Source organism: Neofelis nebulosa, chromosome 1 (assembly GCF_028018385.1).
Source record: "Neofelis nebulosa isolate mNeoNeb1 chromosome 1, mNeoNeb1.pri, whole genome shotgun sequence".
Lineage (NCBI taxonomy): Eukaryota > Metazoa > Chordata > Mammalia > Carnivora > Felidae > Neofelis > Neofelis nebulosa.
This window is the reverse complement of record NC_080782.1, coordinates 39,868,136-39,893,137: the sequence shown is the minus strand read 5'-3', so window position 1 is coordinate 39,893,137 and position 25,002 is coordinate 39,868,136. Positions and strand designations below refer to the sequence as shown.

The window sequence follows — 25,002 nt, the reverse complement described above, 5'->3', positions numbered from 1 at the left end:
TCCTTGTAAGGGTTCATCACAAACTGTCCTTACTTGGTTTTTTTACATTTAGTGTCTTCCTAACTAGGATGTAGGCTCCATGAGGCAAAGACCTTAATTTTATCGTTCACAGTTGTGTCCCTGGTGCTTAAATAACAATAAGCATTCAATAAATATTTATAGAATAAACAAATTACTTCTAAAAATCAAGCAACATAGAAACTTCCAAAGAAGAAAGCAGAAGTATTTTTTAATCCATCCATAATTCCGCTACCTGGATACAGTAACTATTATCACTTGGTGAATGTTATTCCATCCCTTTTCTGAGCATTAAAGTTCCATAGATATAATCGTTAAATGCAATAGTACTATGTACTATTTTTCTTTATTAGGTTTTAATTTTTACTTGAATTTAACAACAAAATTACTGAGGTGAAACTGAAGGAATTACAAACCATCAGATCATTATTTATTCACAAGATACAACTCCCCCTAAAAGATCCTTCTAAAATTCAGAAACAAGATTATGAAAAATATTCAGAGTCTTGAATCGATATTTTGTAACTACATTCCAATTTTGGGCAGTTTTATATAACTTTTTTTTTATTATGTCAATGTTATTTACATTTTATTCCATAACCATAATATCTCACAATTGACCTCTTTGTTTAATAACAATTTTAAAAAAATGTTTATTTTTGAGAGACAGAGTACCAGCAGGGGAGGAGCAGAGAGAGAGGGAGACACAGAATCTGAAACAGGCTCCAGGCTCTGAGCTGTCAGCACAGAGCCCGATGCAGGCAGGGCTCCAACTCACGAAGCCCCGAGATCATGACTTGATCCGAAGTCAACTGATCGGTCAACTGAGTCACCCAGGCGCCCCTATTTAATAAAAATTGAAGTGGATTAAAATCTCATCTTCAATTGCTTTGTTTTTACTGTTAACTTCTTTAATACTGAGTTTTTAGTTTCATTATTCTTTTGTTTGACTGGATTTCTGCCTGACTATAAGGATGGCTCTTGAATATTGTAGTTTTTGAGTTTTTGCAGATTTAGGAGTATTAGGCTGTGGCCTTTTACAACACCCACGTGGCTCTATGCACCATTTTGGGTCATGCTTTTATTCTTAGCCTCTTTTAGATATTGCACCATCCTCTGGCATTAGGTTTCACAGAGAAGTCTAAGGCCCTTGTCGTCATTCCCCTGTTGTCTGGTTTAGCAACTTTACAGGAATATATGTTGGTGTTAGTTCTTGTCCAGTTGTCCTGCTGTGGACTACCACCTGGTATCTCCAGCCTCATTTTCAATACTTCCTTGCAGGGGGCTTGCCCACCTTGCCAACTGTTTGTCCTTCTATGACCTCATGATGCTGCTCTATATCCCTCTGACTTGGCACAGGTTAATGAAATTCCCTCATCCCTATTTTTCTTCCCTTACTCTGCCATTCTCTGCTACTTATTCTAGTTGATTTAGCTCAAGCATGCTTTCTCGTGAAGATTTCTAGACTACATTTCTCAGGTTACCAGCCACCTTCCCCTTTCCACCCCCATGAAATGTTACATGTACCCCTGGCATTACTTTTGGTACACTGAGTTACCATTAATGGTTAATGACTGTGTCACATCCAGCACTGTGAGTTCCAAGGGGAGGGGCGCCTTATAGCCACAACACTATGTAAGCGGTTTAAAACAGAGATCTTGTTGATTACAAAAAAAAAATTGGAAAGGTTGAATGGATACATGGCAATTGGACACATTACTGAGCAGCTAGTAAACCGTAAAAGTGTAAATCTGATACAGTTCGAATACTCTGATAAGCTGAATGCTATGCCTTTAAGGGACATTAATCGTATACCGGACGTCGGGGTAGATAACGGGTGTCAAAGTCAAACCTACAGGTGAGTGAGTGGGAAAGCCGAACTTTCATAACGCAGGTGACAAGCGTCCAGTATAGTCCGGTGTTTGCTCTCCCGCACCTCGGCCTCTCATCTAAGAAGATGAGTTTGGGGCGCCTGGGTGGCGCAGTCGGTTAAGCGTCCGACTTCAGCCAGGTCACGATCTCGCGGTCCGTGAGTTCGAGCCCCGCGTCAGGCTCTGGGCTGATGGCTCGGAGCCTGGAGCCTGTTTCCGATTCTGTGTCTCCCTCTCTCTCTGCCCCTCCCCCGTTCATGCTCTGTCTCTCTCTGTCCCAAAAATAAATAAAAAACGTTGAAAGAAAAAAAAAAAAAAATTTAAGAAGATGAGTTTGAACGGCCAGCCCTTCCCCCATTTGGTGATACCTACAATTGAAGCTCGCCACCCCTCCCCACCAGCGAGTAACAACTGAATTTTTCTTTAAGCAGTCCGCGGCCCCAACGCAGGAAGGCGAACAGCAGCGCAGGGATAGTTTTGCGCATGCCCTGCAGGGGCGGAAAGAGCCGTCAGGTTGCGCCTGCGCTCTCAGTCGACTTTACTTCGCCTCGGCGGCCGCGGTACCGGTTCAGGGAATCCTGGCGGGATGGTGTTGCGGTGCCAGGTAAGGGTGGGCGCCCTCCCAGATGCATGAGCCCCCTTTTCTTCCCTTCACAGACCCGGCCCTGCTCAGCCGGATCCCTACCGAAACCACCTTGGTCGAATCTTACGTCCAGGGCCGCAACCACCACCACCAGTGTGGCCCCGCCGGGCTTCGGAGGCTTTGCTTGGGCTACCTTAACGAAGGTCAAGTTCTCTCCGCGAACTCTTGGTCTCCGAGGTGCCGGCGTTAGAGGTTTCTAAAGGCACCCTCAGAACCTTTGCCTCCATGCTTCTCATATTATACGTTTTGGCGAAGACAGTTTTCAAATTAAAAATGGACTTAACTGAGAATTCTTGTAAAAAGAAAAAAAGGGGCTTCATATAAGCATTTGCAAGCCTCTGATTATTTCATAGAGAAAAATTTGCACAGTGGAACAGGTGGGTCATTTTACTTGGCCAGATTTCTTAGATACCAGGCTGACGGCATAGGTTTCTCCTAGGAAATACCAATTTATCTTGTATTTCAAACCCACCTGCTTTTACAAATGTCCGGGTTTGTATGTTACATAACTTAATCCTTTGCAGCTGGGGTCAGTGTAATGTGGACTTGAATCAAAGGTCCTATGACAACTGTGAAAGACGTGTCTCGCTTTTTTTTGTTATTTATTTGTGTAATTTATCGCTTGACTCAGACATCTGTTCACCACTAAGGGTTTATAAAAGGTGCTATAATTTTATGTGGAATAAAGACTAACTTCATGGTTTTTAAGAAGATACCGTTAGGGTTTTACTTGTGGCAAGCTTACATTCATGAAACTAAAAATCATCTGGAAATCAATCTGAATTGTGCTTAAAACATAAAGAGTTTTCAAAATTTGAACTTGTAGTTATACTAACATTTTTATGGATGATTTAATTTTCTCTAACTGAAAATTGGTCTTTGATTCAAGTGATTGGAAAGCAATAGAGCCCACCGAGACAGAAAAGGTCTATTATGGTTATTGTTAAAGGCATTTTCTCTCCTTTTCAGGTTGAAGTGTTGTATTTTGCAAAAAGTGCTGAAATTGCAGGAATTCGCTCTGAGACTATTTCTGTGCCACAAGAAATAAAAGCATTGCAGCTGTGGAATGAGATAGAAGCACGACATCCTGGGTAGTTAAAAATTTTAGAATGCTTATGATTAACAATTTTTAAATATTTAAAAATGAGCAAATGATTAGAGAAAAAAAGCTGATTTTTATTTCCATGCACAATTCAGAAAGGGTCATTAGTTGTATTTTTCTGCAACTACTCCAAAAATCTTAAATTCTGGTATCTAAAAATGCATAATTTTTTAAGGTTAAAGGTATTTTACTAAAAAATCCACAGTGAGCTGGGATACTGCCAAAGGGACATGGTTATATTTGCTTATATAATTTACAAAATACTAAAAATATGGATTCTGCATTTTTATAACATTAAATGAAATTGTTACAAATTAGGTTGAAAACGTGTGCTTTGAATTTTATGTCCTGCCCCTTCTTTAGAGAACTCAAAGTAGAAATTTCTAAGATTAAAAGAAAAATGAAAGATCACAGACCTTAGCTACTGTTGAATTTGAGTTTTTGCAATGTTTAATATTTTTCTGGTTCTTGAAAATGTGTAATTTACTGCTGTGGTTCCTACCTCAAGTCCTTTTTGCAACAAAATGTAATTACAGCTTATTTAAAGGTGTTCTAGGAATATTTTGTCATGTAAGTCTGTATAGATTTTTAACTAGGAAGTCTTAGTGTAATGTAGAAGATACTCCAAAGTGTGGGTTTATAAGAGAAAATTACTTCTTGATCTCATGTCTTTTAACTTGCTCTGAAAGTGTCCTGATAATCATTGAAATGAGGTGGGGCTTCTGTTCTGCTTTACTTTTAACCTTTTACCTCTTGAGAGACACCTGGTTTTGTAGGAAAATTCTGAGATACACTTAGTATACTTGTGTACTCAGAAGATCTCCTGGGGAGGGCACGTACTGATTAGAAAATTTCTTTTTCTCTCTCTTTTTTTTTGACCTGGTCTCAATGTTGTCTAGTCTAGTATTTTGGGGGGAGGGGGGTTTGTTTAACTCCCCAAGGCACATAACCTCCATTAAAGAATTGTTAGCATTTTACTGTGTACTTTGTGGTGAATAAGTAGGTTCTTCAGTGAGTATGTACTTTCTCTGCAGAGTGTGAATTGCTTAATTAGTAACTTTGCAGGTGATGCCTCATGAAGTACTATTTATGGCTATTTTTAGTTGCAGCTGAAGAGATTGGCGATCTAACACTGCATTGATACTTCTAATTAGCTTTTTCCCCTTCAGATTGGCTGATGTCAGAAATCAGGTGATATTTGCTGTCCGTCAAGAATATGTCGAGCTTGGAGATCAACTCCTCCAGCTTCAGTCAGGAGATGAAATTGCCATTATCCCCCCCATTAGTGGAGGGTAGTGCTCTTGAGCCACTTGGGTGTGTGAGGTATGTTTTTCTTAACCAGACTTGTGGAGAAGGATCACAAAGATGATAGTATACTCTTGGTAAGTCTGCCTACACCAATAAAGAGTTGGTGCAGACAGACCTGTGCATACCTGCCTTTCATCTCTGCATCTGTTCTCTTGTAAGCACTTTAATATAAAGTCAGTTTGATATGTTCATTCTGTTGAATTCAGATGGTTTATGGAAACTATATTATGTGTCAGGCACAGTGCTGGATGCTGGAGTATTAATATTCCTATTTTGCAGGAAGGAAAACTGAAATTCAGAGAAGTTAAAAAACTTGTCTGCACTCACATAGCTAAGAGGTGGCAGAGCCAACATTTGATTTCAGATTATTGGATTCTCTGTACTTTTTCACAAAGATGCTTATTAATCGAGGAAAATAGCCCTTTTGGGCACAGAGAAATGTAGAAAAATTGCATGGCCAGAAAGTGAAAAGATCACTGTGCTTAGTAAGAAAGCTTACCATTTTCCAGGTAGAAAGAAACAGCTTTATTATGATAGCTGTGTTGCAAGTAGCTCTGGGACCCATTGCGTCTTGCCATCTTTACAAATAATCTAGAAATTAATGATTATCTTCAATTAAAGAGTTTTGGCGAGTTAGGAATGAAAGAAAGCTTTCTTAGTTTAATAGGGCTTTTCTCCAGAGTCAAGAGTAAATACCATACTCATTGGCAAAATCTTGGCCTCACTAAAGAACGAAGCGTACCCAGGATGCCAGTTTTTTTTTTTCACCTCTTTTTTCTCCCTTTGCTGGAGAGCAGTGCCCCAAAAGGTGAGGAATATATATTGCAAAGCAAATTGCCCATAATACTGATAAAGACTGGATCTTTCTTAGTCCTACTGTTTGGAAATAATGGAATTTCTTGATATGTATCTCAGTTTTACTTGGAAACTGGTCACCATATCACTACCATGATTTTAGAAAAATGCCATTTTTCAGAGTTTGGAATTTATTCAGAAACTGTATGCTGCCATTAAACTGTGTGTGTGTGTGTGTATGTATGTGAGAAAGAGAGATGGGAGTTCTCTGGAAATAGGAAGATTACTTAACAGCATTGTGTATTGTTTGAAGGTGTCTGAAAGGATTTGTGACATGGTTTTATTTATTTATTTTTTAATATAATTTATTGTCAAATTGACTAACATATTAGTGTGTAAAGTGTGCTCTTGGTTTTGGGGGTAGATTCCCATGGTTCATTGCTTACACGCAACACCCAGTGCTCATCCCAACAAGTGCCCTCCTCAATACCCATCACCCATTTTCCCCTGTCCCCCAACCCCCCATCAACCCTAAGTTCTCTGTATTTAAGAGTCTCTTACACTTTGTATAAGAGGGAGTCCCTCTCTCTCTCTCTCTATTTTTTCCCCTTCTCTTCCCCCAAGATGTTCAGTTAAGTTTCTCAAGATCCATATATAAGTGAAAACATGACATCTGTCTCTGAGTGATGTATTTTACTGTGCATAATAGCCTCCAGTTACATCCACGTTGCTGTAAATGGCATGATTTCACTCTTTCTCATTGCTAAGTAGTATTCCATTGTATATATAAACCACATCTTCTTTATCCATTCATCAGTTGATGGACATTTGGGTTCTTTCCATAATTTGACTATTGTTGAAAGTGCTGCTATAAACATTGGGGTACATGTGCCCCTATGAATGACACTCCTGCATCCTTTGGATAAATTCCTAGTAGTGCTATTGCTGGGTCATAAGGTAGTTCTATTTTTAATTTTTTGAGGAACCTCCACACTGTTTTCCAGAGCGGCTGCACCAGTTTGCATTCCTACTAACAGTGCAAGAGGGTTCCCGTTTCTCCACATTCTCGCCAGTATCTGTTGTTTCCTGAGTTGTTAATGTTAGCCACTCTGACCGTTGTGAGGTGGTATCTCAGTGTGGTTTTGATTTCTTTTTCCCTGATGATGAGTGACATTGAGTGTCTTTTCATGTGTCTATTGGCCATCTGGATGTCTTTGAAAAAGTGTCTACTCATGACTTCTGCCCATTTCTTTGCTGGATTGTTTTTTGGGTGTTGAGTTTGTAAGTTCTTTATAGATTTTGAATACTAACCCTTTATCCAGTATGTCATTTGCAAATATCTTTTCCCATTCCGTTGGTTGCCTAGTTTTGTTGATTGTTTCCTTTGCAGTGCAGAAGCTTTTTGTCTTGTTGAGATCCCAATCTCAACATTTTTGCTTTTAATTCCCTTGCCTTTGGAGATGTGTTGAGCAAGAAATTGCTGTGGCTGAGGTCAGAGAGGTTGTTTCAAGCTTTCTCATTTAGGGTTTAGATGGTTTCCTGTCTCACATTTAGGTTTTTCATCCATTTTGAGTTTATTTTTGTGTATGGTGTCACAAAGTCGTCTAGTTTCATTCTTCTGCATATTGTCCAGTTAGTTCTCCCAGCACCATTTATTAAAGAGACTGTCTTTTTCCATTGGCTACTCTTTCCTGCTTTGTCAAAGATTAGTTGGCCGTACATTTGTGGGTCCAATTCTGGGGTTTCTATTCTATTCCATTTGTCTATGTGTTTGTTTTTGTGCCAATACCATACTGTCTTGGTGATTACAGCTTTGGGGTAGAGGCTAAATTCTGGGATTGTGATGCCTCCTGCTTTGGCTTTTCTTTTTCAATATTACTTTGGCTATTCAGGGTCTTTTGTGGTTCCATACAAATTTTAGGATTGTTTGTTCTAGCTTTGAGAAGAATACTGGTGCAATTTTGATTGGGATTGTATTGATTGTGTAGATTGCTTTGGGTAGTATTGACATTTTAACAATATTTATTCTTCCAGTTCATGAGCACAGAATGTTTTTCCATTTCTTTGTGTCTTCTTCAGTTTCCTTCATAAGTTTTCTATGGTTTTAGCATGCAGATTTTTTATACCTTTGGTTAGGTTTATTCCTAGGTATTTTATGGTTCTTGGTACAATTGTAAATGGGATCAATTTCTTGATTTCTCCCTCTGTTGCTTCATTATTGATGTGAAGAAATGCAACCGATTTCTCTACTTTGATTTTGTACCCTATGACTTTGCTGAATTCGTGTATCAGTTCTAGCAGCCTTTTGGTGGTCTTTCAGTTTTCCATATAGAGTATCATGTCGTCTGCAAAAAGTGAAAGTTTGACTTCTTGTTTGCCAATTTTGATGCCTTTTGTTTCATTTTGTTGTCTGATTGCTGAGGCTGGGACTTCCAACAATATGCTAAACAACAGCGGTGAGAGTAGACATCCCTGTCATGTTCCTGATCTCAGGGGGAAAGCTCTCAGTTTTTCACCATTGAGGATGATATTGGCTGTGGGCTTTTCATATATGGCTTTACGATATTTAGGTGTGTTCCTTCTATCCCTACTTTCTTGAGGGTTTTTATGAAGAAAGATGCTATATTTTGTAAAATGCTTTTTCTGCATCTATTGACAGGATCATATGGTTCTTATCCTTTCTTATACTAATGTGATGTATCACATTGATTGATTAGCGAATATTGAACCAACCCTGCAGCCCAGGAATGAATCCCACTTGATCATGGTGAATAATTCTTTTTACATGCTGTTGAATTCAATTTGCAAGTATCTTGTTAAGTTTTTTTTGCATCCATGTTCATCAGGGATATTGGCCTGTAATTCTCCTTTTTTGTGGGGTGTCTGTCTGGTTTGGGAATCAAGGTAATGCTGGCTTCATAGAATGAGTCTGGAAGTTTTCCTTTTGTTTCTATTTTTTGGAACAGCTTGAGAAGGATAGGTATTAACTCTGCTTTAAATAAACTCGGGTAGAACTCCTCTGGGAAGCCCTCTGGCTCAGGACTGTTATTTGTTGGGAGATTTTTGATAACTGATTCAATTTCTTCACTAGTTATGGGTCTGTTCAAATTTTCTATTTCTTTTTGAGTTTTGGTAGTGTGTGGGTGTCTAGGAATTTGGCCATTTCTTCCAGGTTGTCATAGTATTCTCTGATAATTGCTTGTATTTCTGAGGGATTGGTTGTGATAAATCCATTTTCATTCATGATTTTATCTGTTTGGGTCCTCTGTCTTTTTTTAGAAGTCTGGCTAGGGATTTATCAACTTTGTTTATTTTTTCAAAAACCAGCTCTTAGTTTCATTGATCTGTTCTACTCTTTCTTTGGATTCTATATTGTTTATTTCTGCTCTTATCTTTATTATTTCTCTTCTGCTGGCCTTGGGGTGTCTTTGTTGTTCTGCTTCTAGTTCCTTTAGGTGTGCTGTTAGATTTTGTATTTGGGATTTTTCTTGTTTCTTGAGATGGCCTGGATTGAAATGTATTTTCCTCTTAGGACTGCCTTTGCTGCATCCCAAAGGGTTTGGACTGTTGCGTTTTCATTTTCATTTGTCTCCATATATTTTTTAATTCCTTTTTTAATTTCCTGGTTGACCCATTCATTCTTCATTTTTTTAAATATGAAATTTATTGTCACATTAGTTTCCATACAAAACCCAGTGCTCATCCCAACAGGTGCCTTCCTCAATACCCATCACCCACCCTTCCGTCCCTCCCACCCCCCATCAACCCTCAGTTTGTTACCAGTTTTTAAGAGTCTCTTATGTTTTGGCTCCCTCCTTCTCTAACCCCCCCCCCCTTTTTTTTCTTTTCTTCCCCTCCCCCATGGTCTTCTGTTTCTCAGGATCCACATAAGAGTGAAAACATATAGTATCTGTCTTTCTCTGTATGACTTATTTCACTTAGCATAACACTTTCCAGTTTCATCCATTTTGCTACAAAAGGCCATATTTCATTCTTTCTCATTGCCACGTAGTATTCCATTGTGTATATAAACCACAATTTCTTTATCCATTCATCAGTTGATGTACATTTGGGCTCTTTTCATAATATGGCTATTGTTGAAAGTGATGCTATAAACATTGGGGTACAAGTGCCCCTATGCATCGCACTCCTGTATCCCTTGGGTAAATTCCTAGCAGTGCTATTGCTAGGTCATAGGGTAGATCTATTTTTAATTTTTTGAGGAACCTCCACACTGTTATCGAGAGCAGCTGCACCAATTTGCATTCCCACCAACAGTGCAAGATGGTGCCCATTTCTCCACATCCTCGCCAGCATCTATAGTCTCCTGATTTGTTCATTTTAGCCACTCTGACTGGCCTGAGGTGGTATCTGAGTGTTTTGTATTTTGTGGTATATGAGTGTTTGTATTATGACTTGTATTTCCCTGATGAGGAGCGACGTTGAGCATCTTTTCATGTGCCTGTTGGTCATCTGGATGTCGTCTTTAGAGAAGTGTTTATTCATGTTTTCTGCCCATTTCTTCCCTGGATTATTCGTTTTTTGGGTATGGAGTTTGGTGAGCTCTTTATAGATTTTGGATACTAGCCCTTTGTCTGATATGTCATTTGCCAATATCTTTTCCCATTCTGTTGGTTGCCTTTTAGTTTTGTTGATTGTTTCCTTTGCTGTGCAGAAGCTTTTTATCTTCATGAGGTCCCAATAGTTCATTTCTGCTTTTAATTCCCTTGCCTTTGGGGATGTGTCAAGTAAGAAATTGCTGTGGCTGAGGTCAGAGAGGTCTTTTCCTGCTTTCTCCTCTAGGGTTTTGATGGTTTCCTGTCTCACATTCACATCCTTTATCCATTTTCAGTTTATTTTTGTGAATGGTGTAACAAAGTGGTCTAGTTTCATCCTTCTGCATGTTGCTGTCCAGTTCTCCCAGCACCATTTGTTAAAGAGACTGTCTTTTTTCTATTGGATATTCCTTCCTGCTTTGTCAAAGGTTAGTTGGCCATACTTTTGTGGGTCTAATTCTGGCATTTCTATTCTATTCCATTGGTTTCTGTGTCTGTTTTTGTGCCAATACCATGCTGTCTTGATGATTACAGCTTTGTAGTAGAGGCTAAAGTCTGGGATTGTGATGCCTCCCACTTTGGTCTTCTTCTTCAAAATTACTTTGGCTACTCCCGCTTTCTTTTGATTTCCAGTAGCATGATATATAGTTCTCCATCCCCTCACTTTTAATCTGAAGGTGTCCTCAGGTCTAAAATGAGTCTCTTGTAGACAGCAGATAGTTGGGTCTTGTTTTTTTATCCATTCTCATAACCTGTGTCTTTGGTTGGAGCATTTAGTCCATTTACATTCAGTGTTATTACTGAAAGATATGAGTTTAGAGTCATTTTGATGTCTGTAGGTTTCATGCTTGTAGTGATGTCTCTGGTACTTTGTGGTCCTTGCAACATGTCACTCACAGAATCCCCCTTAGGATCTCTTGTAGGACTGGTTTAGTGGTGATGAATTCCTTTAGCTTTTGTTTGTTTAGGAACACTCTTATTTCTCCTTCTATTCTGAATGACAGACTTGCTGGATAAAGGATTCTCGGCTGCATATTTTTTCTGTTCATCACATTGAAGATTTCCTTCCATTCCTTTCTGGCCTGCCAAGTTTCAGTAGATAGGTCTTCCACTAGTCTTATGGGTCTCCCTTTATATGTTAGAGTGTGTTTATCCCTAGCTGCTTTCAGAAATTTCTCTTTATCCTTGTATTTTGCCAGTTTCACTATGATATGTCATGCAGAAGATCAATTCAAGTTATGTCTGAAGGGAGTTCTCTGTGCCTCTTGGATTTCAATGCCTTTTTCCTTCCCCAGGTCAGGGAAGTTCTCAGCTATGATTTGTTCAAGTACACTTTCAGCCCCTTTCTCTCTCTCTTCCTCTTCTGGAATTCCTATTATACGGACATTGTTCTGTTTGATTGCATCACTTAGTTCTCTAATTCTCCCCTCATACTCCTGGATGTTTTTATCTCTCTCTTTCTCAGCTTGCTCTTTTTCCATAATTTTATCTTCTAGTTCACCTATTCTCTCCTCTGCCTCTCCAATCCGAGCTGTAGTTGCCTCCATTTTATTTTGCACCTCATTTATAGCATTTTTTAGCTCCTCCTATTTCTCAGTCCCTTGATCTCTGTAGCAATAGACTCTCTGCTGTCCTCTATACTTTTTTCAAGCCCAGCGATTACTTTTCTGACTATTATTCTAAATTCTTGTTCCGTTATATTGCTTAAATAGTTTTTGATCAATTCGTTAGCTGTTGCTACTTCCTGGAGTTTCTTTTGAGGAGAATTCTTCCATTTCATCATTTTGGATAGTCCCTGGGGTGGCGCAGAACTGCAGGGTACTTCCCCTGTGCTGTCCGGAGTAACTTGTGTTGGTGGGCGGGACCACTGTCAGTCCTGCTGTCTGTCCTCAGCTCACTGCTGGGGTCACAGTCAGACTGGTTTGTACCTTATCTTGCCTTCTCCCAGGGGCAGGACTCACTGTGGAGTAGTGTGCCCCCTGTCTGGGCTGCTAGTACACTGCCAGGCTTGTGGTACTGCTTTGATGGGATTTGGCATGTTAGCTGGGGTGGATCTGCAAGGTGCACAGGGGTGGGAGGGGCAGGCTTAGCTAGCTTTGCTGTCGGTGGTCACCTGCGGGAAGGGCCCTTCAGCACCTGGAGGGAGGCAGACCCGTCAGAGGGATGGATCCATAGAAGCACAGCATTGGGTGTTTGCTCAGGGCAAGCAAGTTCAGTGATGGGAACTGGTTCCCTTTGGGATTTCGGCTGGGGGATGGGCAAGGGAGATGGTGCTGGCCAGTGCCTTTGTTCCCTGCCGAGCTGAGCTCTGTCTTCCAGGGCTCAACACCTCTCACCCCCGGTGTCCTCTTGCCCTCCCACTCTCTGAGCAGAGCTGTTGACTTATAACATTCCAGATGTTAAGTCCTGTTGGCTGTCAGAACTCATCGAGTCCGGCACCTCTGCTTCTGCAAGCCAGACTTCAGGGGCTCTGCCTTGCCAGGTGGGCTGCCCCTCCGCTGCCCGGCTCCCTCCCGCCAGTCCGTGTAGCATGCACCGCTTCTCCGTCCTACCCTCTTCCGTGGGCCTCTTGTCTACACTTGGCTCCGGAGAGTCCGTTCTGCTAGTCTTCTGGCGGTTTTCTGGGTTATTTAGGCAGATATGGGTGGAATCTAAGTGATCAGCAAGACGAGGTGAGCCCAGTGTCCTCCTATGCCACCATGTTCACACCCATTCAGTCTTTAGTAGGATGTTCTTTAACCTCCATGTATTTGGAGGTTTTCCAAACTTTTTCCTGTGGTTGATTTCAAGTTTCATAGCGTTGTGATCTGAAAATGTGCATGGTATGATCTCATTTCTTTTATATTTATTGAGGGCTGTTTTGTGATCCAGTATGTGATCTATCTTGGAGAATGTTCTGTGTGCACTCGAGAAGAATGAATATATCTGTCAAGTCCATCTGGTCCAGTGTATCATTTAGGGCCAGTGTTTGTTTATTGATTTTATGTCTGGATGATCTGTCCATTGTTGTAAGTGGAATATTAAAGTCCCCTGCAATTACCACATTCTTACCAATAGGATTGCTTACGTTTGTGATTGTTTTATATGTGTGGATGCCTCTGAATTGGGTATATCGACATTTATAATTGTTAGCTCTTCTTGATCGATAGACCCTGTAATTATGATATAATGCTCTTCTTCATCTCTTGTTACAACCTTTAGTTTAAAATCTAGTTTGTCTGACACAAGTATGGCTCCTCCAGCTTTCTTTTGACTTCCAGTAGCATGATAGATGGTTCTCCATTCCCTCACTTTCAATCTGAAGGTGTCCTCAGGTCTAAAATGAGTCTCTTGTAGACAGCAGATAGATGGCTCTTGTTTTTTTATCCATTCTGATACCCTGTGTCTTTTGATTGGAGCATTTAGTCCATTTACATTCAGTGTTATTATTGATATGAATTTAGAGTCATTGTGTTATCTGTAGGTTTCATGCTTGTAGTGATGTCTCTGGTCCTTTGTGGTCTTTGCATTGTTCCACTCACAGAGACCCCTTAGGATCGCTTGCAAGACTGGTTTAGTGGTCATGAATTCCTTCAGTTTTTGTTTGTCTGGGAAAACCTTTATCTCTCCTTCTATTCTGAATGACCGGCTTGGTGGATAAAGGATTCTTGGCTGCATATTTTTCCTATTCAGCACATTGAAGATTTCCTGCCACTCGTTTCTGGCCTGCCAAGTTTCAGTAGATAGGTCTGCTGCTATCCTTACGTGTCTACCCTTATAAGTTAAGGCCTGTTTATCCCTAGCTGCTTTCAGAATTCTCTCTTTATCTTTGTATTTTGCCCGTTTCACTATGATATGTTGTACACAAGATCAATTCAAATTATGTCTGAAGGGAGTTCTCTGTGCCTCCTGGATTTCAGTGTCTGTTTCCTTCCCCAGATTGGGGGAAGTTCTCAGCTATGATTTGTTCAAGTATCCCTTCCACCCCTTTCTCTGTCTCTTCTTTTTCTGGAACTCCTATGATACGGATACGATTACGTTTCATTGATTCAGTTAGTTCTCTAATTCTCCCCTTGTGGTCCAGAATAGTTTTATCTCTTTTTCTCAGCTTCATCTTTTTCCATATTTTTTCTTCTGTTTTACTTATTCTTCTCCCTGCCTCTTCAATCCTCACTGTTACTGCCTCTAGTTTATTTTGCACCTCATTTATAGCAGTTTTAAATTCATCATGAGTATTTTTTAGTTCCTTGATCTCTGCAGCAATAGATTCTCTGCTGTCTTCTATGTTTTTTTCAAGATCAGCGATTAATCTTATGACTATTATTCTTTTTTTTTTTTTTTTTTAATTTTTTTTTTCCAACGTTTTTTTTTTTTATTTATTTTTGGGACAGAGAGACAGAGCATGAACGGGGGAGGGGCAGAGAGAGAGGGAGACACAGAATCGGAAACAGGCTCCAGGCTCCGAGCCATCGGCCCAGAGCCCGACGCGGGGCTCGAACTCACAGACCGCGAGATCGTGACCTGGCTGAAGTCGGACGCTTAACCGACTGCGCCACCCAGGCGCCCCTCTTATGACTATTAATTCTAAATTCTTGTTCAGTTATATTGTTTATGTGTTTTGATCGATTCTTCAGCTGTCATTTCTTCCCGGAATTTCTTTTGAGAGTTATTCTGTTTCATCATTTTGGCTAGTTTTCTTTTCTTTCTCTCTTTTTTTTTTATTGATCAAAGTCTATTGTAAATTTCTTTTTAATTTTATTTTTAATTTTTTAAAATTTACATCTGAATTACTTACCATATAATGAAACAATGATTTCAGGAGTAGATTCCTTAATGCCCCTTACCCATTTAGCCCATCTCCCCTCCCACAACCCCTTTAGCAACCTTCAGTTTCTTCTCCATATTTATGAATCTCTTCTGTTTTGTCCACCTCCCTGTTTTTATATTATTTTTGTTTCCCTTCTGTTTTGTCTCTTAAAGTCCTCATGTGAGTGAAGTCATATGATTTTTGTCTTTCTCTGACTAATTTCACTTAGCATAATACCCTCCAGTTCCATTCATGTAGTTGCAAATGGCAAGATTTCATTTTTCTTGATTGTCGAGTAATACTCCATTACACACACACACACACACACACACACACACGCCACCTTTTATTTATCCATTCATCCATCAGTGGACATTTGGGCTCTCTCCATACTTTGGCTATTGTTGATAGTGCTGCTGTAAACATGGGGGTGTCCCTTCGAAACAGCACACCTGTATCCCATGGATAAATGCCTAGTAGTGCAATTGCTGGGTGGTAGGGTAGTTCTAGTTTTAGTTTTTTGAGGAACCTCCATACTGTTTCCCAGAGTGGCTGCACCAGCTTGTATTCCCACCAACAATGCAAAAGAGATCCTCTTTCTCCGCATCCTCACCAACATCTGTTGTTGCCTGAGTTGTTAATGTTAGCTATTCTGACAGGTGTAAGGTGGTATCTCATTGTGGTTTTGATTTGTATTTCCCTGATGATGAGTGATGTTGAGCATTTTTTCATGTGTTGGTTGGCCATCTGGATGTCTTCCTTGGAGAAGTGTCTATTCACGTCTTTTGCCCATTTCTTCACTGGATTAGTTGTTTTTTGGGTGTTGAGTTTGATAAGTTCTTTATAGATTTTGGATACTAACCCTTTATTTGATATGTCATTTGCAAATATCTTCTCCCATTCTGTCGGTTGCCTTTTAATTTTGCTGATTGTTTCCTTTGCTGTGCAGAAGCTTTTTATTTTGATGAGGTCCCAGTAGTTCATTTTTGAATTTTGGCTAGTTTTCTGTCCCTTGTGTGTTTTAAAAGCTTGTTATGTGGCCTGCACCTGTGAGCACTACTATATTAAAGAGGGATCATACATTGTCCAGGGCCTGGCCCTTCGGGAGCTGTTTTTTGGAGTGTTACTTGCTCTCTGTTGTTGTGACTCGTTGCTTTTTCTCCCTACTTGTAGTGATCCTTTGGACCCTCCACGAGGTGTGCTTTGATTTGTTCGTTGAAGTAGCCTTCGAAAAGAAAACAAAGAAACAAATACAAAAAGAAAAAACATCAGCTATAGCAAAACAATGGGGTTGAGGCATTGTTGATGGAAGAGGTTTTATCCCATACAAAGAGAGAAATGACAGCGGCAGGGAAGAAGAAAAGTGAGCAGGCAGAGAAACTCTACAGCTTATTCCAGAGAGAGAGGAAAATAAAGAGATATAGAACAAGTATAAAGAGAATAGATTAAATATGTCTGCTTACGTAAACCAATAACCAGAATAACCAGACTACAGGAGAGAAGAAGTAAGAAGGAGAAAAGGAAGAAAAATAAATAAATAAAATATATAATATATACATATATAATAAGAATTGTCCAAGAATTAAATCAGGCAGTGCAGTGCCGCTGGGTGCCTTGGAACTGGTGGCAGTGCTGATCTGGAGGAGCAGCTCTCTGGTTTGCTAGTGTCAATCCCGCTTTGGTAGATACACAGTTACCAGGTATGGAGGGGCATGGTTTGGTGTAGGCATCTCCCGCCTCCACTGTGGGGCCCGCAGACCGATCCCTGAGGACCCATCTTGGTGGTGATGGCGAGAAAAATGGCGACACCACAGTCTCCGCTCCATCGTCCGGCTGTCCCAAACCACTCTGTTCAGACCATGTTTGCAGTGCTGCAGGCGCGAACAAGGCAGTTTGTTCTGCTCCCCCGACCCCATGCCTCCCTGGCGCTCGGCTGGGACTTAAACCCCGATGTTTTACAGATTCTCTCTCCATACACCTGGGATCTGGGGAAGTGCCACTCGGTGCCACTGATATATGGCTTATGGCTGGTGGGCGCAAGCAGTCTTTGTCCTTTGAAAGGTTATATACCTTCTTCCCACAGCACTCCAGGAAGGGGATTGCTTTCTCCCACTGTGGACTGTGCCTCTGAACTAGTTACTGAGCCTGGGGAAAGCCCCGCGGTTAGAGATTGGATCTTTCTCCCTCCCGGTCTGTGGTTTTTCTCTTGTTTAGATACAGTTCTAGGCTTCCCCAGCCTCTGTTTCTCTTCCCTTTGTCTCTCCGCAGAAAGGGATCCCTTCCCTCCATGCCTACACGGCCTGTTTTATCTCTTCCAGTTTGCAATCACGTATCTGTGGCCTGCCAGGTTGTCCCCGTGGGTCCCTGGAGACATCTTTGTCACTCTGCAGCCCTGACTCTTGGAATTCGAAGTCCTTTGGCCTTAACACTGCTGTGTTTGAGAGACAAGGGAACTTTGGGTCCCCCTACTACTAGACCATGTTGGATCCCCTCCCTAACATGTGGTTTTAGAATCCACATCCTTACAGAATCAAAGTGGTAGGAATTTGGTATGGTTTGACGTTCACAGACCATGTTCATGTTACATATAAGTTATTGTAAGAAGCTCAGGTGCCATGTACAGGAGGTTGAAACATCCTGGAACCCAGTGGAATGTGAATATTTGTGCTTTTCTTTCTTTCCAGTAGCTGGAAGTATAGGGAAAAAGACATTGGATTTAGTGGGATTCCTTGGTTGGAACCACATTGAAGGAGTGCTTAACTCCCCTGAGCCTTCTCTCTCTTGCCTTTCATTGTGAATGAAATCCCGCAGGATTTATGATTATATCCAGACTCCTCATCCGGCAAGACCCGGCCCACGTGCCCACCCTCACCCATCTGTTCTCTCCCTCACATCCTGAGCTCCAGCCTCCCTGCAGGTTCTGGAGGCTTTGTATTTGCCATTCCCTGTCTCTGCCTGGGGGTCTGTTCTTCTGTTTCTTTACAGGCTGCTTTCTTTCAGGTCTCACCTCTCTATAGTATGTCTTCAGAAAGGCTTTCTTTGACCCTCTTAAATAGCCCCTTCCCCAGCACCCATGCTCTGTCTCAGAACCCTGTTTATTTTTATAAGTTACCCCTATTTATATTTTTTGTTTATTGCTTTGTTTCTCCCATTCCCATATAGGTGCCCTGAGCGCAGGAGGCAGGTTTTTTGTTCCCTGGTCCTTGTCTAGTGTGTGGGGTTAGTCACTTAGTGAGAATGTAATAGATGCTTGATAAATGAAATGAGAAATGCATGGCAGAGGACTTTGTAGGACATCTGGTGATAGGCACGCAGTTCATTTCCTTATTTCCTCCGTACTTAACTAGGATTATGCCCGGTTATGAAATGAACTGAGTTCCTGTGGAGTCACCATTGCTTCTGTTCTCCCTCTCTCCCTTTTGGATAAAGAAAAAACCAGTCCTAGGTGTGGTGCATGGTGATGTAGTGATCAGAGGTGATAATGTGTGTGTGGCTGAAGGTGTCGATGTCTGACCTATACCACGATAGGAGATAAGAGTAGCAATTCCAGAATTTGGAATAAAGTGGCATATGAGGTAGATTACAGTTCCTTTTATATATCCTGCTTGATTCATTGGGAATATTTATAAATATGTTGAGTTTTGCTAAAATTTTACACTTGTTTTTATCATTCAGTTCAAACCATGACTTCTATCACATCTAATGTACAAAAAATATAAATTGAAACACAGTTGAGTTGGGTGTTTTGCCTGTAGTGCCAATGTTAAGGTTTGTTAATATCTTCCAGGAAAGATATGAATGAAATTGAAGAGAAATCTAAAGATATAATAAAATTCACTGCTGAGAAACTCTCCATAGATGAAGTCTCACAGTTGGTGGTTTCTCCACTCTGTGGTGCAGTATCCCTGTTTGTAGGTAAGTTGTGATTTTCACAGTGTGGGTTGACTGCATAAGACAATAGAAATCAGCAAGTGTTTTCCATGTTCAGTGTTAATAGAGGATTTTAAGATACTAAGAGCAGTAACCCATGGTGGGTAAACACTTTTTAATTTTTATTCAGATTCAAACCAACCTGTGTTAAAGGCATTAAAAGAGTAGAATAAGAGTCATTATTTTCAGGGAGAATTCTGTATGTTCCAAATATTGAGGGGAAAAAATGGTGGTGATACTAACTTAATGATAGTCCTGGGAGCATAATGTTTCCCATCCTGGTTTGTCCTATGAGTATTTTTGATACGTTTGCCTCATTAGTGACATTGTATTTCCTCATCTTTATGATAATTATTTTTTGGTTTTCTAACCAAATGTTTGTTTTTAGAAAATTTGAAAGCAATTCGTAGGCAAATTGGTGTGCTGCTGAAATAATCCTTTTTTCTATTAATGTGTTATTTCTATTGTAAGGAAACCTTAATATTTTTCTTTTTCTTTCTTTTTTTTAGGGACTACAAGAAATAACTTTGAAGGGAAAAAAGTCATTAGCTTAGAATATGAAGCATATCTACCAATGGCGGAAAATGAAATCAGAAAAATTTGTAGTGACATTAGGCAGAAATGGCCAGTCAAACACATAGCAGTGTTTCATAGACTTGGGTATGATTTCCTTTAGCAATTAAATAGTTAATTGCATTTGTTTTCCATCATTGTGCGATTTTAATTCTGGAATCTTCTGTAGGAATCCTATATTAGCATGAGAGGAAGGTTTGTGTATTATTCTGGCAGACAGGCAGACAGTGGATAGCACCTCAAGGGCTGTTTGTTTCATTGTAACATCTGGAGAGTGCCTGATGCTAAAACAAAGTCCAAATGTGCCAAACTCTAAAAAGCCTTGTGCAGACACAAGGCCTGTGCTAATGTGTGCTAAAGTCCTTGAGGCCTTTTAAGAATTGTTTTATAGTCTGGACTCTATTTGTATGATAAGTCTGTTAATAGATTTTTTTTAATGTAGTGCCTTTGAAGGTCATTAAATTAGTTGCCTGTTTATACCACTAAGAAGAGTGGAGTTCTAGACTTTAAAAAGAGCCCAGCAATTGAGACTCCATTTCTGTTATATTACGTTAGTTGTTATTTTGTTATTAAAAACTAAATTTCATCAATTCTATTCTTTAATATTTGTTTCTATTTAATATACTAACAAATTAGGCACAACCTCAACATCCCCTCTGCTGAATGCAAACGGAATAAATTAATGTTTTTTAATTAACCTGAAGTTTAAAGTAGAACTGGATATTTAGTTGTAAGAATGCTTTACTGGAATTTTTTTTTCATGTGTTTAATATCCTTTAACATGTGGATTCAGAAGAGATGGCAGTTTTTCTTCTTCATTTTGTTAAAGCTTAGTTCCAGTGTCGGAAGCAAGCATTATCATTGCTGTGTCCTCGGCCCATAGGACTTCATCCCTTGAAGCTGTGAGCTATGCCATTGATACTTTAAAAGCCAAGGTGCCCATATGGAAAAAGGTAAGGAAATATCTAATTTTGCCATTTGGACACGGTTTTTCTCACAAATTGTTTAAAAGATAAGGAATGAGATTACATGTAGAACTTGTATTCTAGGGTCTTCCCTGACTCTATAGAATTGTGTTTTCTTTATCTGAAATAGTATTTATGTAATATCTATTTTCCAAAGTTTGTTAAGCATGAAAAGTACATGCCCCAAAGAAATGCATGGCACAGATTAGGCCTCAATAGTTGGTAACAATTGGAATTCCTTGTCTGGACTTTTCCATTGGTTCATATATGAATTCATTCACTTTGGATTAGAATTCCCTTGAGTTAGTCCTGTGGAGAGTGATAATAATGCACAGCTGTTCAGCAATAGGTAAACAACATTTCTCGAGGCAAAAGAGCAAGCAACATTCTAGAATTTCTTAGGAAAAAAGAGTGGGGTATTGCCTCTTTGGAGAAAATGCATAGTGAGTGGATTTTCAGACATAAATAGGAAATTCTAGTTTGTTTTCTGTCAACACATCAAACCAATCAGTAAGAGTGAATCTCTGGTTAAAGAGGACATTCTGAAGGGATGAAAAGACCCAACTCCTTAAGTTCTTCCATGGTGTAGTAACAGTAACAGTGGGGTTGTTCTGAACTCTCAAACTTGTAATTGCCTTTAAGAGTCTAGAATTGCCCACAGCATTTTGGCTGGGTAGCAAAGCCAAGGAGGGAATTAACGTCTCAGATCAGAGGGCAGAGCGTGTCTTTCCTAGGAGCCTGCTGGCTCCGTTTGTGGTAGAGATGAACAAATTGGACTCTTACACAGGACCTATGAAACCCAGTGACCATGTTTTCTGAACAAAAACTGAAACTGGGGTGCCTGGGTGACTCAATTGGTTAAGCGACCAGCTTCGGCTCAGGTCATGTTCTCACAGTTCGTGAGTTCGAGCCCTGCATCGGGCTCTGTACTGACAGCTCAGAGCCTGGAGCCTGCTTCCGATTCTGTGTCTCCCTCTCTCTCTGCCCCTTCCCCGCTCATGCTCTGCCTCTCTCTCAGAAATAAAGATTAAAAAAATTTTGAAATGAATAAAAACTGACACCTGTTCTTATAAGGGGATACTTTGGGATTTGAAGATAGGATTTGTGACAGAAAACAGTCTCTGTGAAGCTCAGCTGTATGGTGGCTTTGCTTTGAACAAAGCTGCCACCATTTTGATAGACTACATGAGGCAGTCTCCTGAATAGAGTGAGTCAGGGAGAGCATTCTGCATTGAGTTGTGAATCTGGGTGGCAGAGGTAGCTTTTTTTTTTTTTTTTTTTAATTAATTTTAATTTAATTTTTTCAGATAGTACAAGCAGGGGAGAGGGGCAGAAGAAGAGAACCTTTTTTTATTTTTTAAATGTTATTTATCTTGAGAGAGAGAAAGAACACATGCATAGGGGAGGGACAGAGAAGGAGAGAGAGAGAGAGAGAGAGAGAGAGAGAGAGAGAGAGAGAGAGAGAGAGAGAATCCTAAGCAGGCTCTGTGCTGTCAGCGCAGAACCCAACAATCCATGAGAGCATGATCTGAGCTGAAATCAAGAATCAGATGCTTAACCTGCTGAGCCACCCAGGTGGCTTAAGAGAGAATCTTAAGCAGGATCCATGCTTAGTGCGGAACCCAACGTGGGACTTGATCCCATGACCCTGGGATCATGATCTGAGCCCAAATCAGAAGTCGAACACTCAACCACCTGAGTCATCAGGCACCCCAGTAGCTCTCCTTACCAAGGAGAAAGAATGGACAGCCTGCCCATAGAAAGTAGATGAGAGAGTAGGTCCCTGGAATAAGAGGGTGGGCAGGATTGGGGCATCCTCTCATCTTTATACTTCAAGGTCTAGCTGAGCTTTCTGTTTACTTTTCTGTCTGTAGAGGTTGAGAGGGTATATACAGTGTTCAGAGGAAGGTTGAATTTGGATTTCTGTCCCTCAGAAATAGGATTTGACTGGAGGTTGAGAAGAAAGATTGATACATTCTTATTCCCCTCCCTTCAGAGTATCATCTCAGTTGGTGTCGGGTTCTAGTCCCACCTGTGCTTTGAGATCATTGGTGAAATAGCCGGGTAGGCAGGTAGGTGGGGCACACACTTACAAAGCAATTGTCAATTGTCTCTAGGGTAGAGCCCAAACCTGCTTAAGAACTTCTGTGGGTGGTCACTTAATTTCACACCTAGTGGAAATATCCCATCAGCCTGTGGAAAAGCATATATAGAAATGCTGAAGTAGATGTGTTTGGAAAGAAAAAAGTGTTTAAAATTATTAAAGACCTTGCATCTTCCCTGTGTAACCTTGCTCAGGCTGTCTCCTGACATGGTCCCAAATGGAATTGTTTATTCCATTCTGTGGTTGTACCTTGCCTTGTTAAGTCTTCATGTCAGTGTTTCTCCCACTGGATTGGGGTCCTTAAGTGGAGGGAACAGATTTATTCAGTTTTCTCCTTTCAGTGCCTGAAACAAATATTTATTGGATTGTTGGAAGAGTAGCAGATTTAACTAGATTCATTTGCCTGAATTTTTCTGATGCAGTTGAATTTGTTAAGCCATTCTGTTTTGAATACCTGTTATGGTTCTGTTTTTCAGGAAATGTATGAAGAATCATCATCATCTTGGAAAAGAAACAAAGAGTGCTTTTGGACAGCCAGTGATTAATTCACACATTTTTTTTTTAGAGAACTAAAATTAAACTTGGTAAACTGTCTTTAATCACATTTTGATTTTTCTTTTCTAGAAGTTAAGCTAGTTTACTGAAACACAGTCTCTTGTGTTACACCAGTGGGACAAAAGGGAGAAAAAAAAATGAGTGTTAGGATGAAGGCTTATGCAGGAGCCACAGATAGAGGAAAGACTTTAGGGAAAAAATGGTAGAGTAAATTTAAATGTGAGGAAAGATGCCTGTGGTAGACATACCATTCCATGAAGTAGGAAATTCAAATTACTTATATTTTTTTTTCAATGAGAAGCAAAATGAAAGCATTTTATTTTCTTTGAAAGTAATAGATGGTCAGTGAGTGAAATATTTTGTGATTTTGTGGATATTTTTGTCCTTTGGATATGATGTTAGAGTTCTAGTATATTTCAGTTTATTGTGAGAAGTAGTGGTCAAGAAGCCAGTAGTTTGAGTCTTGATCTCAAATCCTTGAATGAACCTGTTGGAGAATTTGAAAACAGATTCTTGGATGTCTCTCGAATCTAGCTGCTACTTCTGAATCCCACTGCCGCAACTCTCGTCCAAGCCACCGCTCCATTTCTCTTGGACCGTTGTTGTGGCCCTGCTGACAGCACCCCTCCTGACACTCTTCCTTCTCCCATGTGGGTCATTTCATCCTCCTCAGAGCCTTTGGAGAGCTAATCCCATGCTGGAGCCCAACAGTCCTCACCGTGGTCTATGGTCTATGGTCTATATGCTTGGGCTCCTGCCTGCCCCTCACCTTGCTCCAGCCCCCTGCTTTGCTGTGGCTGGTATGTAGCAGGCTTATTCTGTCATAGGGTCCTTCCTTGTCTCTTTGTGTAGAATGCTCTTCCCCCAGATATTCCCATAGTCTGCTTCCTCACTATTTCAAGTCCCCAGTTAAATGTTCCCTCCTCAGAGAGCCTTCTCTACCTTATTTAAAACCGGAATCCCCTTCCTTTACCCTGCCTTGTATCTTCTTGTGGCCCTTAATGCTACTGTACTGTAGCATTAGTTGTACTGTATCTATTAGTTTATTCCCATCACCAGACTACAGACTTCTTGAGGTCAGGGACTTGTCTGTCAGGTGTGCCCTAACCACTACCATGCACCAAAAAGTGCTGTTGGTGTTGAGTATTGTGCTCCAATTAAACACACCTGACAGGTGTAGCTGTAGCCCTTATGTGTGTGTAAAGGTATCTGGTTAAATGCATGAGTGGGTAGGTTTCCCCTCCACTTCCTCCCCCTGGGCCGTTCTGTAACATCTTACTTAGTTACTTATTGGGCATGGAGTTTGTGAACATGGTATCTTAAGGCAGGAATGATTTATGATGTAGTTAGTTGCTGACCCAGCAGAGGGCAGTAGAGCCAGGGCTAAGGTAAGAGCAACTTGAGTGAGGTTTTTTTAGTCGGTTGCTTTTCTATGCAAAAACTTTTTGCATGGAGCCAAAAAGTTCAGTTTAGTTAGCCTTTTTCTTTAAGTTAGGTCAGAGTGGTTCTTAAAGTAGTGTCTGACTTTGAGTACAATTATTTCCATTGCTTAATTGGTATCAGAGTTTAAAATATTAAGGGTTTAAGTTATACGATAGGATGAGGATGGAAGTTTTTAAAATGCTGTTTATAGTTTTTAAAAGGTGATGCAGAGTAAGTAAAAGGAATTACTTTAAAAAAAATGAGTAATTATAAAATTATTTTCCAATTTGGGAATACGGGTCTATTCTGTGCCAGAGCTAATGCTCTTTTTGTTCATGGTTGTATTTTAACGTGCGCTGTGTACGAGACGCACT

General features: G+C 40.3%; 1 protein-coding gene across 2 annotated transcripts; it reads left to right on the top strand.

The window, feature by feature from the left end:
* Nucleotides 1-2,389: 2,389 nt before the first annotated feature.
* On the top strand, nucleotides 2,390-23,245 carry MOCS2 (molybdenum cofactor synthesis 2). 2 transcript variants are annotated; one of them, XM_058719472.1, is made up of 6 exons: nucleotides 2,390-2,493; nucleotides 4,804-4,957; nucleotides 18,867-18,994; nucleotides 19,519-19,669; nucleotides 20,412-20,535; nucleotides 23,128-23,245. In XM_058719472.1, the coding sequence occupies exons 2-6, from the start codon at nucleotides 4,851-4,853 to the stop codon at nucleotides 23,194-23,196; spliced, it is 579 nt and encodes a 192-aa protein (XP_058575455.1). In that variant the 5' UTR covers nucleotides 2,390-2,493; nucleotides 4,804-4,850; the 3' UTR covers nucleotides 23,197-23,245. The 2 variants fall into 2 exon arrangements, with proteins under 2 accessions (XP_058575455.1, XP_058575465.1); XM_058719482.1 differs by lacking the exon at nucleotides 2,390-2,493 and adding an exon at nucleotides 3,502-3,623.
* Nucleotides 23,246-25,002: the final 1,757 nt, after the last annotated feature.

Excerpts from the sequence above, each read along its gene's own strand:
- MOCS2 (XM_058719472.1), top strand. The coding sequence starts at position 4,851 with ATGTCGAGCTTGGAGATCAACTCCTCCAGCTTCAGTCAGGAGATGAAA. Across the intron at positions 18,995-19,518 it reads TGCAGTATCCCTGTTTGTAG|GGACTACAAGAAATAACTTT; the intron begins GTAAGTTGTGAT and ends TCTTTTTTTTAG. Across the intron at positions 19,670-20,411 it reads GCAGTGTTTCATAGACTTGG|CTTAGTTCCAGTGTCGGAAG; the intron begins GTATGATTTCCT and ends ATTTTGTTAAAG.